Raw genomic sequence first — 17,818 nt, 5'->3', positions numbered from 1 at the left:
CTTACAGCAGCCCTGTTAAGTGAATCAATCCCTTTCTTGCTATCAGTGCTAATTTAAAGCACTGGGGAACCAACACTGCCTCTTTCTAAGTTAAGTCTATTAATTATGTTCTTTTGTCTGTTCTGTCAAACCCCCCTTGTGTCTGTTACAGTAACTGTGTACAGCTCTGCTGGCAAAGCCCTTTTGAACGGGCAGAGGGGAAGAGATTTTTTTTTTTTTTTTTGTTTCTTTGTTTTTACTGCTCTTGTGGCAAACATAAGCAAAGCTGAGAAAAACTACCTTCTGTTAACCGATGAAAGTGTTCGGTGAGGGGGATGTGAATGCTTTACACCCTGAACCGGCACAGCTTCTTTGGTATGAAGTGTGTCCCTGCCTGTCGTTTATACTATCTCTGTTGTGTAAACTGGACTCTCTTTTGTCTTTGAGAAAGGACCCATTATCTGCCTCGTATTTGTACAGTGCTTAGCACAATGTAAGCTGCTCTTTGAGTGCTTACCAACACAACCGCGACTAGCCACTTGCCCTTGTGAAAGGCTTGGTGTGGTTTGTCACTGTCACCCTTTCTTATTAGACAAATACTTAAATTTCTTGATCCATTTTGCTCAGTGATGGACTGCTTCTCCTTACAGGACTGAACTACTTTGTACTTGTGTAGTCTAAGTATTTAGAAAGTAAAATGTCAGTTCTGAAGAAGAGAAATTTAGATTGCTTTAGCATACTGTATGCCGGAGAAGACTCTAGAGAGATAAATATATGTGCTTTTTGCGTACTGCAGATTGTGTGTATCTGTGGGTACAGGCTTTATTTTTCACAAGGCCAGAATATTTTTGGGGTATTAGGAGTGAGCAGTATGGATGTGGGTAGGGATGGCAATGGAAGCAATCTACAGAGCCCCATGCCTTAGTTTCTGTCCTCCCCCAGAGCCCAGGTTCTTGCAGCAGCACACCAGACTGCCCCAGCACACAGCTGGTCTCAGGGCTGCCTGCTTCACCCCAGTGCAGTCTGCATGGAACAGGTGCCCTCCTGGGAGTCAGGCTGCTGCGTCAGAGCCAGGGTTCAAGTGTGCTCCTGGCCCCTGGACTAGAAGCACAGGCCCAGCCTTAGAGGCCATATATTGCAGTTCCCAGATTGCCCTTGCACTGCCCCAGCAGCCTGCCCCAGAAGGCTCTGTGGTGGGCCCTACCTGTAAGGTGATGAGGCTCTACGTGGGTTTTATCACAAAGAGAGGGTGATGGCAGCAGCCTGGCCTGGCTCTGGGCTGGCTCATGCCTGGCACAGGAGGGCATGCATAGCTGCTTTGTCAGCATTGCCCCAGAGCTTTTCTTTGTCTTCTCTGGGGAGGTAAATGTATGGGACTATCTCTTGGGGCTGCCATTTAAATAAATTATTTTCCTACACCCTTACATGCTTAATAAACTTCATTAGTCATGTGACTGTCAGAAGCTGGGATCTGTAGCTGTTCTCTCTGGATAAGGAAAGTAGAAGACTTCCTGAAGGACAGTGGGTTGCTATTGAACTGCGTCCCAAGAAAGCAGTCCAGTATCCAGCTGCACTGGAGGACAGAGCAGTGATGTTTCTGACTGCAGACCGTATGGTTCACATAGCAGATCCTGCATGGAAATGTGTGTTCAGGTGTGAGGAAAATGCATGAGTGTGAGGAGGCAGTGTGAGCAGAGCAGGATGCAGTGCCTGTGCAGTCTCTGCTCCATTGGGACATCAACTGACTATCAGGGCTGGCTTTGTGCCCTGATGGGATAGCTGAGGCTGTCTGGGTGGCAGCTGTCACCAGATGTCTGCATGTGATTCAGGTGGGCATGGGATGCTGGAGAAGCAGGTTTTCAGCTTTCCTGGTGGGTGTGCTTCTGTGGTGATGGGCTTGGTGGGGTGGGTGCTGCAACCTTTTCTTAGCAAACTTGAGTCACCTTGCATGTGGGGAAATACGGCCTGTGAGCTGACTTCTTTCCCTCAGAGAGCATATACTAGACTTTACTAAGTACAGAGGCTTTGTATGTTGCTTTGTATATACTTTGTATATACTTTTACAAACCAGGAATGAGTAGCTTAGTTGAAGAAATAATTTAATACTCTTCTGCTGACTTTTTAAACAGACAGCAAAACATGGTGCTCTGATGGCCAGTGAAATGGAAAAATCATTCTCCTGAGAAAGCAGATCTGAATTATTTCCACCATCACAACAGGGTGCATTGCGTGGGGCTGGAACATACCATGACATGTTGAAATGAACGACTGAAAGCAGGAAGTCATTCAGCTTATTTTCATGCATGTGAAGTGAGGGGATGGAAGCAAAGAAAGAAGGCTGTATGCTCTCAATACCTTTGTTGCACTGTATAAAATGATGTATCTTTCTGCTTTTTCAGTAGATCCAAATCCTTTTTAACTTCTGGACATAAGGCAACAAATTCATTGAGGATATATGGCTATAACATTCTCAGTTTTGGTGTTATACGTGTGTGTTGTTCTGATTATAATTATACAGTTAATTATAATTATATAAAAAGGCCTTCTTTCTGTAGGGCCTTTGACAGTGTCTCCCACAGCATCATTTGTCACTAAATTGGAGAGATGATAGGGGTTTGATGAATGGACTGTTAGATGAATGAGGAATTGCCTAGGCAGCTGCATCCAAAAATTTGCAGTCAACTGCTCAATGTCCAAATGGAGATCAGAAACAAGTGCTGTCCCTCAGGGGTCCATAATGTCATCTGTAGGGGTCAATATCACCAGTGACATGCAGTGGGTTTGAGTATGCCCTCAGCAAGTTTGCGGATGACGCCATGCTGAGCAAGTGCCATTGATTTGCAAGTGGGAATGGACATCATCCAGAAAGACATCAGGCTAGAGTGGTGGGCCCATGTGAATCTCGGGACGTTCAGCAAGGCCAAGTACATGGTCCTGGCCTCCACCTGCATCATGGCATTCCCCAATCTGTACAGACTGGGAGATTAGTAGATTAAGAGCAGCCTTCTCCACAGGGAGAAGGACTTGGGGATACTGGTGGATGAAAAACTGGACATGAGACAGCAATGTGTGTTTCAACCCAGAAAGGCAACCATATCCTGGGCTTCATAAAAAAAAAAAGTGTGGCTAGCAGGTCAGCGGAGATGATTCTCCCCCTCTCTTCAATGACTAACAAGTTTAGTTGGTTGTTTGGTTGGTTTTTTGTTTTTTGCTTCCAAAATGAGTGTTTGAATATTACTGCATCCAGAGACCTCTGTTAGCTCCTACTGCCTGCTTTTCTGGTCATATGAACAGTTTCCTTGTGCCCTTAGCAACCTGCTTTTACTGTCTTCAATGTGGTGATGCAAACCAAATGTGAACTAAATTTTACTGGCATCTGGGTTAATTGCACTGTGACTCATCTTCTCGTGTATTACACCATAAACTGTAGAAAGACTTCTCTGCATCTACATTTCTGTTACCCTCTTCTCTGACTCATTAGAATCACAGAATGGTTAAGGTTGGAAGGGACCACTGGAGATCATCTAGTCCAGCCTCCTAGCTCAAGCAGGAAGCCCTAGAGCATGTTACTCAGGATTGCACCCAGATGTTTTTTTAATATCTCTAGTGAGGGAAACTCCACAACCTCTCTGGATAATCTGTTTCGTTGTGCAGTCATCTGCACAGGAAAGGTGTTCCTTATGTTCTGGTGAAACTTCTGTCAGTTTCTGCCTGTTGCCTCTTGTCCTGTTGCTCCATTGAGAAGAGCTTGGCTCCATCCCCTTGGGATCTTCCCTTCAGATACCTATAGACACTGATCATGTTTCAGTTGTCTCTTCTAGAGGCTGAACAGGCCCAGCTCCCTGAGGCTTTCCTTGTAGGAGATGGTCCAGTTCCTTGATCAACTTTGTCACCCTTTGCTGGAGCTACTCCAGGAACTCCACATCTCTCTGGTACTGGGATGCCCAGAACTGGACGCAGCACTCGTGAGTCTCACACACACACCTAATGAGATGTGGCCTCACTAGGGATGAGTAGAGGGACAGGATCACCTCCCTTGATATCCTGGCAGTGCTCTTCCAGGATACCTTTGGCCTCCTTAGCCACAAGGGCACTGCTGGCTTATGGACAGCTTCTTGTCCATAACCCAGACAGACTCCCAGGTCCTTCTCCACAGAGCTGCTTCCCAGCAGATCAGCCCAAGCCATGTACCTGTCCCCAGGTTCAGGACCCTGCACTTATCTTTGTTGAATTTCATGTAGTTCCCCTCTGCCCATCTCTCCAGGCTGAGGTCCCTCTGAAGGGCTGCCCTCTGGGGTATTGGCCATTCCTCCCAGCTTTGTGTTGTCAGTGAACATGCTGAGGAAGCATTTGTCCCTTCAACCAAGTCATTGATGAAGAAGTTAAACAATACTGGGTCCAATATTGAACCTTCAGGGACTCCACAACTGACAGGCCTCCAACTAGACCCTGTGCAAATGATAATGACCCTCTGGGATTTGCCATTCAGCCAGTTCTCAATCCACCTCACCTTTCACTTGTCTGGTTCACATGCCTAAGTTTGCCTATGTGGATATGATGGGAGATAGTGTCAAAAGATTGGCTGAAGTCCAGGCAGACAATAGCCACTGCTCTCCCCCTCATCTCTCCAGCCAGTTGTCCCCTTGTATGCCCCAGCATAAGTTGCTATGCAGCTGTGAAGCATCTGAATCATCTGTGAAAAGTGCATGCTCTGAGAGGAAGATCATACTTACCACTGTTTAGCTGATTGAAATGGAGTTACATTTAGTTACATTTTTGTACAGGAAAATAAAATATGGCTTGGCAGCTGTTCAACTCTGACTTTTTTGTGTTGTTGGTAGTTTTAGTAGTATCAAATCTAACTAAATTGGACACTTAAGAAAAATCTGTATGGATTTTGTGGAAAACCACACATTTGCCAAAAACAGGGTTCACTGAGCTGTTCAGTTCTCTTTTTCTGATTTGTTAGCCAGTATTTGGCAATTACCAGCAGCTGTAGGGCAGGAAGAGATAAGTGAAGGCAGAAGAGATCTGTGTCAGCTAGTTCATGTCATGTAAGGCAGGTCTTTGACAGCCTTCTTTCTGAAGAGCAATGTTAAAAAGTCAAGGTGATAGAAAAAAGCAATATTGGAGCTTTTTGTGATACTTAGAAAATATTTTTCTTCTCAAATTTGCACTTGAAAGGGACACTGAAAGCAGTAGTTTAATTGATTTCTCGGCAGACATCAGGTGAGTAGTACAAAGAAAATGCACTTACTGGCTGTGTCTTCTCCCCCTGCCCTGTAGAGCTGTCCCACAATAACTTTCTTATGGTCCAAGAAGAGATCAGATAAAAAGGAAACGTGAAAAAGGTTAGCATGTTTCTGCTCTTGTCTATCACAATTCTTGTACAGAGTCCCTCCACTCCCAAAGAAAGCAAAAATCAGAAATTTATTATTTAGAGTAGCTCTGAGTTTCACATTATGCTTCTTTTCCATGGAAGAGAAAGTGATTAATTTGTTTAAATAAATATGATACCTTTTGATCTGCTGGTCTGTGTAGAACAGTGGCATCTTCTTACACAGGGCTCAATTCCAAGTAATTTTTTGTCTTTCTTTTAAATGTCAGAGAACTTGTCCCAGTAGCTTCTTTCTGAAAAACCTCAGTTTCGTCTTCCTTTAGACACAGCTAAACCAAAGCATTCCTTCTCAAATGATTCCTCAAACGTGCCAAGTTTTCTTTCTTTGCGTGTTAATGCATCCACCCTAATCTGAGCCAGGATGCACTGATTTGGTTCCTTAATACAAGACTGCTGATGCACAGAACCACAGCAATGGGGAGGAAAGAAAAAACCACTTAAAAAGGGAAGGGTTCCTCCTTGATCACTGCAGCAGTCCCCTAGCTTTCATTTACTACTTACAGTGCCAAATAAGAATAAATTAAAAGATACAGAGGAAGAAGTATCTATTTTCAGGGAAGTTCTGCTTAAACACTGTTTTTATTACTGCTTTTGTTTCTTCTGCAGAGTGGGAAGGCCCCAGTTAAGGACATGTTCACAGATCTGAAAGATGGAAGGAAGCTTTTGGACCTTTTGGAGGGTCTGACGGGGAAACCTCTGGTAAGGGAAACATCTGAGCCATATTTCCATTTATTAGAAAAACCCAAATGAATGAATAAACAAAACACAAACTGAGGCATGTGATTTTTTAAAATTTTAATTTATTTAATACCCTGTTTTGCTTGTAATGTGTCCTTGCTCTCTGCGGTTCCAGTGAAATTCCCATGAACTCTACTCATGAGCTACAGGGTCAGGCTGAAGGTTAACTGTGTAACCCTCTCTTGAGAGTTTACACGCTGTCTAGCAAAGCATGTAAAACCAGTGGTGTTATTCATATAGTGTAATAGAGATCTTTTAAAGGTCTGTTTCTGGATGATCAGGTATACCTGTCTTCAGCTGGATCCCTGTGGGCTTCTAGTAAGCCTGTGAAAGATCCCTTAAAGAAAAAAAAGAAAGTAAAAAGACAACAGCTAATAGGTAAAAATCTGCATCTCCATTGAAAAATTTTGTCATCTACAGACAGGAAAATGTTGAAAAATGCTCAAATTGTGTATGGGAAAGTGTGTGTGGCTGAAAAGTCTTCCCCTGCTAACAATGATGGCTCTTCAGAAAGATGCATGAGATATGGTGAAACCTGTGCCATTACTTGGGATTAATTTCTTGATTTCACTTATTATAATAAGTCCCAAATTTCTTTATGGACCTTATGAGGAATCTTCAGTCATATAAAATTTCATGTTACAAGCTTACCTTGTTTTTTAAGCAGATGTATTTTACTCATATATTTAATAATTTGTGGTGTGTTTTGAAGTGTGCTGAAGACAATAGGAGTTTTTTTTGTTTCTAAGTTGCTTACTGTGTTGCAAGTTCAGCTCCATGCTCTTGCAGTATGATCACTTTCTGCCACAGGAATGAAATTATGGTGATTAAAAGCAAATGGAGTGGCAGGTATTGTCAAGAGTTGGAGGGCTTTTTTTTGGTGGTTTTTTTTTTATTATTCCCCCTGATGTTAAAAGGAAGGGAAAGTCAGGAAGTGTAACTTCTTCCCAATATGCAAAGGTTTAGCAGGCTTTTGGTGCCAGAAAAACAAATTGCTGCTTGTTCTCTCTTAGGAGCCAAAAAATTTCAACTACTCTGGCAAATGTTCAAAAGCCTCAGATTTTCCCCAGGAGCTCTTTCTTTGCTTTTGCATTGCCAGTTTATAATTCTGTAGATGCTAGGAATAAAAGTTTTGAACTTGCTGAAGATGAGCTGAAACACATTTTGAATCCAAGCCTGTCCTGTGCCTTGAATTGGGGAATATTGTTCTGACCAGTTTTCGTTTTGAAATTGTTGTGGATGATCTTGTTTGGTTTTTCTTACTACTACTAAAAGAAAAAAAAAGTTAAGATCTGGAGAACTTTTCTCTAGTTTTGCTTGGTATGTCCATTAATTCTGTTGTTGAACAGATTGTAATTTTTTATTTTCAGCCTAAAGAACGAGGTTCCACACGAGTACATGCCTTAAATAATGTCAACCGAGTACTACAAGTCTTGCATCAGAACAATGTGAGCATGTTTTTCCACAACTTTTTGAGAGATTTTTTAGTTTACTGTTGTGTGTAAATGAGTTCAGAATGCAGAGAATAAAGATTTTTTGTACCTAAAATGAGACTTCATTGAGACAGGTAAACTGATCATAGTTTCTTACCTGATATAGAATTTCAGTGTCCAGCAATTTTGTGAGATCTTAAAATGCCAACTTAATAATGGTATTAAGTCACTAACTGCAGAACTGTGGTTTGTTGAGATGTGTGCTGCTCCCAAGAAAATGGTGCCTTGAAACTTTGCAATTGCATAGCTGATGAACACAGCAGGATGAAAAAATAATTTCCAGTAATGCTACATAAGTTGTGCAGAAATCTGTAAGGGGATGGCAGGTTTCATGGATCTGTTTTTTGTGTCCTGCTCTCAGTTTTGAGGAGGGTCTTTTCATTGACCTATCAGCTCTGTGTCAAACGTGTAGTGTTTCTGATTTGCAGCTTTGGTAACTGATCAAAAGAACAAACAAGCAAACAAAATAAAATCCTCCTTTAAGAAAAATTAAAATAATAATAATTTGGTTTAATGCTTGTTTTACTGCCTGGAAGACAACTATAGTGACTATAGTGCTATAGTAAAGTGATTCTAGTTTTTCTTCCTTTTTTGAAGAGCAATTCCTGATAAGTGTGCTCTCTATACTTAGAATTTCTATTTGTGAATGTCAGGTCACTAAAATAACTTCATAAGAACATTTTGGCAATAAAATACATCAAATACAAGAAGGCATGGGCATATTTATATAAACTGCTGATTGACAGTGATACCAACATGCTGTATTATACTGCAATTTCCCCTCTGTGTTGGTGGACTAGTGTCATATTTCTTGGAAGCAGACAAAGCTAGCAGTGGGTTGTTTGTTTTTGCTCTTTGAGGTACTGTAAATATTGATTAACTTTTTAAAGGATAAATAATGAGTTTTCTTCAGCTTGAAATTGATTTATTGTACTATAACAATAAATGAAACAATACTGAATTGCAATAAATAATTATTTCTTCCTTAAGCTGACAGGATCTGGGTTTCTGGAAGTAAACAGATGGTCTTAGTTAGCTGAGGGTTGTTAAGGTCATGTACTTGATTTATGCCTACTGCTTAGCTTCATTAGAAAGTGTGTTGTGTGTTACGATGGAGGGAAAAGGCAGTTGCATTCTGTTGCTTGAGAGTTTGTGGGCTGTGCAATATTCATAACTTGTGAAATAATTTATAGAAGTGTTTAAATATATATTGCAAGAATCAGACCAACCTAGGGTGTAGGGGATCAAGTGATCCTGTGAACTTTGTCCTTTAAGTGGAAGGAACCACCTTTTAGTGGTTCCCAGTAAGGAATTTCTACTTTTTTGATTTGTCAATCAAATTTAAAAAAAAAAAAAATTGTTGAGCAGACTTGCTTAACTTTTATTGTCCTATCAGATCCTTCCTGCTTGCATTTCTGTTGCTCAGTTTTGACTGCTGGTATGCACCTGTATATTAGAGGAGAGAATAAAACTCTTCCAGTGTAGTATCTTCTTTGGTGCCATCTTTTGTCATGCTGTTTAAGCAGTTGTCATGACAAATTCAGATGAACAGTTCTCTGTCAAGTCTGCTTTTCTCTGTAACTATTTACTTCAGAGCACTTCGTAATACTTGGCTGAACAGCCAGGGATGTGGGGTGGAGTTCTGACTTGAAGCTGTGATAACAGTGTTTAATAGAGAGTTGATCCAACCTTTCCAGGTGGAGTTGGTGAATATTGGAGGAACTGACATTGTTGATGGAAATCACAAGCTGACGCTGGGGCTGCTGTGGAGCATTATCTTGCACTGGCAGGTGAGAGGCTGCTGTGAGATCTCTTCCTTTCCAGGAATCATGTACATTGTTCTGCTGGGATTTTTGCAAACCTTTCCAGGCTTTTGGTGGCAGAAAACACTGCTTCTATTTTGGGCTGGTAAATAAAGGCAGGCCAGTGTTTGGTTTCTGCTCTCAGTCTATTGGCTGCCTCCCATGATCTGTATTCTTGTATATGCCCAGTTGTGCTCAGCCACTCAGTTTAGTTCCTGCTGGTGTGAATTGCAGAGAGGCTTTTCGGGCTGAAGCACTGTATTTTTATTCCTTCCTCAAGGACTTGAGGCAGGTAGTGTTTTACTGTTTAGGTAGCTGTGTTTGGCTTGCATCTTTCATGCTGCTCCATAGGTTTGTTAGTCTCATAGATTGAATTGCTCCTGGTTTATCCAAGTATCTGGGAAGATCATTGAATTCGCTTGGAGGGACTTTGGTAGATGTGTATGACTAGTACCCAAACAACAAACTACTTTTGTTGGAGGAGCAGATATATTCTTCTTGCAGAAAGCCTATACAAGCTGTATTTTTAGAGTTTGTTTACTGGTGGAAGCACAGCACAAGGCAGTGAGGAGTATTGTTTCCTATGCTTAGCACAGACAGCACCAAGGAGTGTGGGAGGATCATAATGTAAGAGTAATGTGTCATTATTACATGAAGCATCACTGGTTCTTGTAATCGGTAGAATGCAAACATGGCCTGAAGACTGCTGCTCCCAAATTTCATGTGAGGAATTGGAGTTTGATTCATAGCTTTTCATGGGGAAGACCCCTTCATGACTTGTGAAGTAATTTGGTTTTGTAAGGAGGAAATGGGCATATGTCTGTAAGGTGTACTTGTTGCTGTCTTGCAGGTAAAGGATGTCATGAAGAACATCATGTCAGATTTGCAGCAGACCAACAGTGAGAAGATACTGCTGAGCTGGGTTCGGCAGTCCACGAGACCTTACAGTCAGGTCAATGTTTTGAACTTCACCACAAGCTGGGCTGATGGACTGGCCTTTAACGCTGTGATTCACAGACACAAGTAAGTAGCAAAGAGCTTATCTTCGACCTAGCGAAGTAAACAGCTTTTTTCCTGTGTCTTTATGCTTGAGCATTTGACAGCTTCTAGCTTATTTTGGTGATTCATTGTCCAGGTTTTTTGTTTGTCTTTTGTTGTGGCAACAATAGCAGTGGTGGGACATTGCCAGAGCCTCGATAAGGCTGGAGTGTAACATTGAGTTCCTGCACATGCACAAACACTTGCTAATTGGAGTGGATTTACATCCCACTTGCTATGCACTTTACAGCGACTATATTGAAAGGGTCTCTGTGGGGGAAGGGGGAGTTGACAGTCTCCTTCACCTGTGCTTCCTTCCTTCTGCCTGCCCTCCTCTGCAAATAGAAACATTTCTTCCATTGGATATTGCCATATAATTTTGATAAGAGGGTAAAGAAGCTTCAAAATGAAGGAATGAGAGACTCTGTAGCTTTTCTAGTGTTTTTTAATATATCTTGCTTGGAAGACAATGTATGCAGCTCTTTCAGGAGAACTGTGGGGTAGAATATCAAAGGATAATAGAACATTTCAGGTACCTGTAGAGTTGGTTCATTATACTTTATAAGAAATAGTGTTAAAGCTTCTTTGCACAAGTCTTTTCTATTCTTTTTGATTTTTGAAGAACTCTTCAGTAGTTTAAATCATCATTACAGATTCTATTAAAGATGCATACCTTTTTTTACTTCGTTTTAAAAAATCTCCTCTTTGAGACCTAGTAGGCAATCCATTCTAATCCAGTGTCTCTTACATGAAGTCAGCTCATTGCTTTGCAAGGTCTGACTGTTCTTACCCATAAATAACCATTTAAATGTGGAAAGAGTATAATAATTTCTAGAATTTAACCAGACCTCCTGGCCACTAGGTATTTGATACAACAAATGCTTTACAAACACTCACGTTTACACCCAGCAGATGCAAAGTGTTTGCAGAACATACCTTGACTTTGAGCCCACTCTTAAGTGTGTGCCCATTGGGCCTGGTAACTGCAGTAGGCTCTGTCACAGGCTCGCTGGCTTCAGGACAGGTCTGCCCTGACATACCTCTGTGTCTTGTGGACCAGAGCTGGCTTGTGTTCAGCCTACACAGGTGTCTAAGGAGGGCCTGCACCGCACTGAGGGCTTCTGCAAGTTTGGAAAGAATGTTATGCAAAGACAGAGCAATACTAGCAAAGGTCTCACTGTAATTTATCGTAAGTATTACTAAGTCCCTTCCCTGGATGGTGTGAGCAGTAGTGGTGATTTTCCTACCAGCACCACTGCCTGTAGTGGCCTTGCTCTGCTGCTGAATGTGTGAAATTTTTGATGGAGAGTGTGCCAGCTTGAGACAAATGAAACCTAGGTGACCTGAGAGAAGCAGCAAAATTAGTTTTAAGCTGTTTGTTGTCCTTATTTTGTTATGATTATGTGCTTAGGCTTTGCAGGACCTGAAGTCTGTGAGCTCTGCCCTTTCCAGAGCACTGTTAAGTAGCAAAAGCCTCAGCTGAAAGCTTTGACTGAATAACTTTGCTTTCCTGTGGCTTCCTAAAATCTGGGTCTGAGCCTTTTATTCCCTATTCCTTGGAGCCTGACAGCTGCTGGCATGTCAGAATTCAGCTTTGTTGTCCCTGGGCACAAGTTCTTTAGTCAGAGAAGCACCATTTTCCCCACACTTTTGAGAAATCTTGAGCTGGGCTTCTCTTTTCAGCTTTGAAGTAGAGACTTTACAAGCACTTGCAAGGAGCCAAGGAGATTGGGGCAGGTTGCAGGAGTGATAGGACAACAAAGCTATTTAGCTTACCCAGACAGTAGTGCTTTCCTACCTAAGGGGCATTTTTCAGTACTGCTTTTTTATTTTAGTTTAATATGACACTTAAAAGAGGAGAATCTTCATGGATTCCATTAAGAGATTTAATATCTTTCTTTTCTCTTTGTGTCTATCAACAATTGTTAGTTGTACTACCTCTTGGCTATGATATCTCATAACTCTGTAACACCTGCTGCATGTAAGTAACCTATTACCTCATGTAATTTTATTAGCATTTTACTGTACTGGTCTCTCTCATTTTCTAATATTAGCTTAGTTCCTCTTTGAATTAATTCTGCTTTTTGGTTTGATTTTCTCACTCATAGGTGAGTACCTAGTTGCGATTTATTGAAACTTTTGTTTTCAAACTCAGAGTGTCTACTAAAGATTTACAGGAATCTGTGGTTACTCTTGTTGCTTTTGCGTGGATGTACAATATTCCACAAGTTTCTATGTATATCTTTGTTCCTGCTCTTCCTGCTTTCTTCTGGCTTTTTGCTTCTCAGACTGTTGGCTTATGGCCTTCCTGTTTCACAAATGTAATGACTCGACAGATGATAAAGGATACTCTTAGGTCAATTTACAACTGAATCAAATATTAAAAGAATTAAAGGCAAGCCCATCTCTTCCTCCCCAAGTTCTATAAAGTACAGAATCGATAGCAGTGTTTTGATGAGAAGCCACTATTGCAAGAGGATGGAAGGTGTTTTAATGGCTCTGCAGCTGTGCTGCTGCAGCATTTGGCTGGTCATGCCCCATGGGTGTAGGTACCGCTAGGAATGGGCCCTGTTTGCTCCCTCTGCTTCCTGTTGTGTGCTCTGCTCTTTCCCCTTGAGACCCACCAGTGTGTTTTGGGTGCACAGCTGGACTGGAGGTGTCCTTGGGTTAACACTGATTTTAGATGAAAGCTGCTGACACTGCAAATTGATCAGCTTCTTGGCCTGATTTGCATTGTGACTCATGAGCGCTTGTGATGGGGTGTTTTCTTCTAGGCTGGTTTTTGTTATTGGGGGAAAAGACCACGGGGAAGGGTAAGTGAGTGGGGTGGAGACCACTGTTCCTCCTGGCTGTGGTGGTCTGGGGTGGTCACTGAGCCACATCACAAGTTTGGAACGATGTTTTCCAGGAACGGAGTGACTCTTGTGTGCCTGATACAGAACATGTGTAGTAACAGTAATGCTGTGAAAGAAACCGTTGAGGAGGACTGGTCCAGGGATAAATTTTAAACAAAGCTTATATGTTCTTGCTAGTGGTATTTGATCTCCTGTTGCAGTTAATGACTTTGTTTAGGACACAGAATGGAAGGTGGATGTTGCTGTGGGCATGCAGTCAATTAATTTGATTGTCAGATTCTCACTAATAACTACAAATACATTCTTTTTTTTTTACATTTGTGTATATGCACTTATGTTGGTATTTGGTATATATGTGTATGATTATATTACTTGGGTAGCTACCATCATGTGAATAACCTGATGTTCTGCAAGGTATGGAATTTTCTTTTGGATAAAATTTGCTTTCTTCCTTGTTTTGCTTTTACTTTTAGACCTGAGCTGTTCAGCTGGGATAAAGTTACAAAGATGTCCCCGGTTGAGAGACTGGAAAATGCTTTCAACATAGCCAAGAACCACTTAGGAATTGAGAAACTGTTGGATCCTGAAGGTGGGATATAGTTATTTTACTTGACAAGAAGTTTGTTTTGAGCTCTCTTGAAAGAAATTTCTTCTAGTGATACTAAGTATGGATAAAAATTCCATCACCTTTGTGCAGTGCTATTTTATTTCAAACCTTTAAATTTGTATTTAAAATAATGCCATTTGTAGGGGAAGAATATGCACATGTGTAGGCTTTGGTGTTTTGAATATTAAGGTTTGGGTTGACTTTCCATCCAGAAACTGTCTGAGAGGTGAAGTTGGTGTGCTGGCTTTATTTCCTTTTAGGCAGGAGTTATGCTGCAAGCGTGTGTGCTTTTGAGGTGTAGTAGAGCATTCTGTAGAATGGGATGGTTTAAGAGCTCATAATTGATTATTTTTTACATGCACGCTGAGTAGCAGTAGCTGCCAGTGCTGTGAGTGCATACTGCCTAGGAATGCCTACCAGGAAACCTTTATGGCTCCTTTTAAAAATACTGAGCTGTTATAGCTCTGCTTTGAAGTGAGCCTCCAAAGATTCATTCTGTAAGACAAGATATCAAACTTCAAGCACCATTTTCTTGTGGAAAAAAAAAGTATTAACTGAATGGGTACTGCTCATAACCCAAGAGAAGTGAACCTGGCTCAGTGAAACTCTTTCCAATGCGGAAAATAAGAAAACTATCTGACTAACAATGGGAAGTGGGATAGACCCTAAGTGGAAATGTTTGTTTATGTAGGATGTTGTCCTTGAACTACATTTCTGCTTGGGAGATGCTTCAGAACGATTTTCCCCAAACAGATTTTATTCCTTAGTAACTTCATGTCTGAGTTCTTGATCAAAAAGATCAAGACTTTTAATGTGAATTCACTTCCAAATGTAGAAAAGTTTTTTTTTTTCATATTTTTTTCTTCCTTCATGCTACTTTTAAAGTATGTCAGACCTGGTCTCTAAGTTAAAAACTTACGAAAGTTAACAGGAGAATCTGTGATTTGTACAATATGTGAATTGTTACCTGTGTTCTAGGTAATGATTTAAAAAATTGTCTTCATTTATTTTTCCCCATGTTTTATCTTTTTGATGCAGATGTTGCTGTACAGCTTCCAGACAAAAAGTCCATTATTATGTATTTAACCTCTTTGTTTGAGGTCCTTCCTAAGCAAGTCACAATGGAAGACATTCGGGAGGTGGAAACTCTTCCGAGGAGATACAAGCAGGAGTGTGAGGTTGAAAAATTCAGCATGCAGCAGGTGTGTCTGTCATCAAAGTCAGCCTTTCTTTTTTTGATGTGTAATTTTAGCTAATCTTCATGTTTGTCAGTTATCTCTGGAACCTGCCTTCTGTCTTGAGCAACACAGGTGGGAAAATATGAAAAATCATAGCATCTTCTTTGTCATTAACTTCAGTTTTTCTGTCTTCCTTTTTTCTGATACATGTACAAAATCCTGTGTATTGAGGTATAAGTTCCATTTGTGTTATGCTGCTTTTTTTTTATTATTATTCTTTGTCTCATATGTCTTGATCAGCTGAAGAGGGTGGTCCAGAATCTTTAACTGAATTTGCCATGGAACTTGTGGTGGTCAGTGTTAGTCATGAGGTTTGAGTTGGTTTTGAGATTCACTGTTGAAAGAGGAAGATTAAAGTTGTATTTTCTATCCAGTTTCTTTACTAATGAACTTTCATTTTGACTTTGACCTTCTCATTAAAATGTATCCAATGATTACTTTTAACATTTTATGAAAGATTAAAAGAGATCTTAGTTGTTCTGTTTTTAATACCATTTGGGAGGGCATCTTCTGTACACTTCTAAGACATCTCTTTCCTCTTGGCTGCCTAGACTGTAGCACTTGAAGAAGACCGGGACAGTTCTAGAGCAGAGACTCCCAGCACAGTGACAGAGGTGGATATGGACTTGGATAGCTACCAAGTTGCTCTGGAAGAAGTCCTTACATGGTTGCTGTCAGCTGAGGATGCATTTCGGGAACAGGAGGAAATATCTGGTGATGTTGAGGAAGTCAAAGAACAATTTTCCACCCATGAAGTAAGCTTCTCTTGAAAATTCTTTTGTTGTGGTTTGGCTTCTTTTGTGTGTGAGTGTGTGTGTAAATAAGCTGCACAACTTCCATTTCCTAGTCTTTATTCAAGGCAAAATCAACCTTTTTAGAAGAACCTAGAGCGGAGCACGCTTTGAAACCTTAATGTATTTTGTTAAAATCTGCCTTTGGTGGCTGGCTTACTGGTGTGCATAATACAAAGGCAGTCTGATCCAGGCTGTCGTACCTCCCTGGTGCCAATTACTAAAAAGCCTGGTCAGCCTTATGCCACTTGCTGCTAAATGAGGGTAATGCTGAAATTGATAATCATGGCAATTTATTCTGCGATGATTAGGATAGTTTGTTTCAAAAATATATGTTGATGTTTCCAAATTTGGGTTTGACTTTGTTCTAAATCTGAACAAATGCCCTAATGTTGCTAGAAGTTTATTGTCATGTTAGATGTTTTAGTTTTCTCCTGTCAGCTTACTGTATAAAATAGAATATAGAATTTGAATGATAGTCAATATGAGGACTTTTTTCCTTGTGCTACAGTTTTAAAGCCATGAAGCAAAGGAAGAAGTATTCTGGGTTTACAGTAAATATGTGTTTCTAACTCATAGGGTTCTAATTGCTTTCCTACAATACATTTCAGATCTTGTTTTATGTTCTGTCGGCCATAGGTAAGTTTCGTATTCTTGGTTGAGGGAAGAAGGCTGTCTTCTCCCAAACAGATCTTTCATTGAGGCGGTCAGCTTTTTTTTCTGATTTATTGAATCCAGAATTTTTCTAGTGCATGGAAAATCTAGTGTCAAGGAAAGGAACAGGTCTGCCATCTTCATGAATTTGATGGTGCCAGCTCATTCTACAGCACTGTTTCAAACATAATAATTTTTTAGGATATTTACCAAGTTATAAGCTCTGATAGGACCTCACAGTGATATCTGCTTGTACTATTTCCAGGGTTTTATGATGGAACTGACTGCACACCAGAGCAGTGTGGGCAATGTTCTGCAGGCTGGAAACCAACTGGTGGCCCAGGGAAATCTGTCACCCGAAGAAGAGTTTGAGATCCAGGAGCAAATGCTGCTGCTGAACTCCCGCTGGGAGGAACTCAGGGTGGAGAGCATGGACAGGCAGTCCCGGTGAGTTCATGGTACATAACCTCTTCTAGAGGTTCAGGACTGACCTCTGGTGCTTGCTGTGTTTTGGAGAATTTGGTTTGCATCCATTGGTAAGGCTTTTTTTTTTAGAATTAACATTGCAGTTTGTGACACAAAATCCACCTTCATACTTTCTAAGGTGAAACAAAAGGAATGAGTATAACTGATGGGGGGGGCGGGGAGTTTGGTCATTATGTGAAGTAGTTTGTGAATTATGTAGCTGTGCCAGACTAAATACATGGTATTTAAATGCAGTATGCACATAAACTACTGAAACAATATTAGAAACACATTTAAGTTTCTCAATACAGTGGATGTGGATATCTATGGGTATTTACACAACTAAAAATATTTTAGAATAATTTTTTTCTATATGTGGGTTAGCAGGGTAAGAGCTGCACATCAAGGGAGGAAACTGCATTTTTTTGCAACTCTCAGCCTTTAGTACCAGCAAACCCCCATTGGAAGAAACAATCCCTGATGTAAATTGCATAATTCATGAACATTTTTTATTGAGAAAGAAACAAGGATACTTATCTGTGTTCCTTAGCTTAATGGTGAAAATTTTATTTGATGATACATAACTATGTATGTATGGCCTTGCTTCTTGCCTATATGAACTAGAATTTAGTTCCTTTCCTTGGGAAACCTGTATCTGAAGTAACTCTGTGCTTCCCCCTGCAGCCTGCATGACGTGCTGATGGAGCTCCAGAAGCAGCAGTTGCAGCAGCTGGCTGACTGGCTGGCAGTCACGGAAGAG

At 40.8% G+C, this 17,818-nt stretch overlaps 1 protein-coding gene across 4 annotated transcripts in view; it reads left to right on the top strand.

The window, feature by feature from the left end:
* The window catches only part of UTRN (utrophin), a 356,936-nt gene that overhangs the window by 65,693 nt on the left and 273,425 nt on the right, over nucleotides 1-17,818 (top strand). For all 4 annotated transcript variants that reach the window (XM_017737228.1, XM_017737227.1, XM_017737229.1 and 1 more), the window contains exons 3-11: nucleotides 5,984-6,076; nucleotides 7,486-7,563; nucleotides 9,306-9,398; nucleotides 10,261-10,433; nucleotides 13,777-13,892; nucleotides 14,949-15,112; nucleotides 15,700-15,903; nucleotides 16,859-17,040; nucleotides 17,743-17,812. In XM_017737228.1, the coding sequence (XP_017592717.1) occupies nucleotides 5,984-6,076; nucleotides 7,486-7,563; nucleotides 9,306-9,398; nucleotides 10,261-10,433; nucleotides 13,777-13,892; nucleotides 14,949-15,112; nucleotides 15,700-15,903; nucleotides 16,859-17,040; nucleotides 17,743-17,812 (1,173 nt within the window). The remainder of the gene's footprint in view (nucleotides 1-5,983; nucleotides 6,077-7,485; nucleotides 7,564-9,305; nucleotides 9,399-10,260; nucleotides 10,434-13,776; nucleotides 13,893-14,948; nucleotides 15,113-15,699; nucleotides 15,904-16,858; nucleotides 17,041-17,742; nucleotides 17,813-17,818) is intronic.

The sequence above is a fragment of the Corvus brachyrhynchos genome, unplaced genomic scaffold, assembly GCF_000691975.1.
Source record: "Corvus brachyrhynchos isolate BGI_N302 unplaced genomic scaffold, ASM69197v1 scaffold6, whole genome shotgun sequence".
Taxonomy (NCBI): domain Eukaryota; kingdom Metazoa; phylum Chordata; class Aves; order Passeriformes; family Corvidae; genus Corvus; species Corvus brachyrhynchos.
The sequence above is the reverse complement of the archived record's forward strand: the minus strand, read 5'-3'. Positions and strand labels throughout refer to the sequence as shown.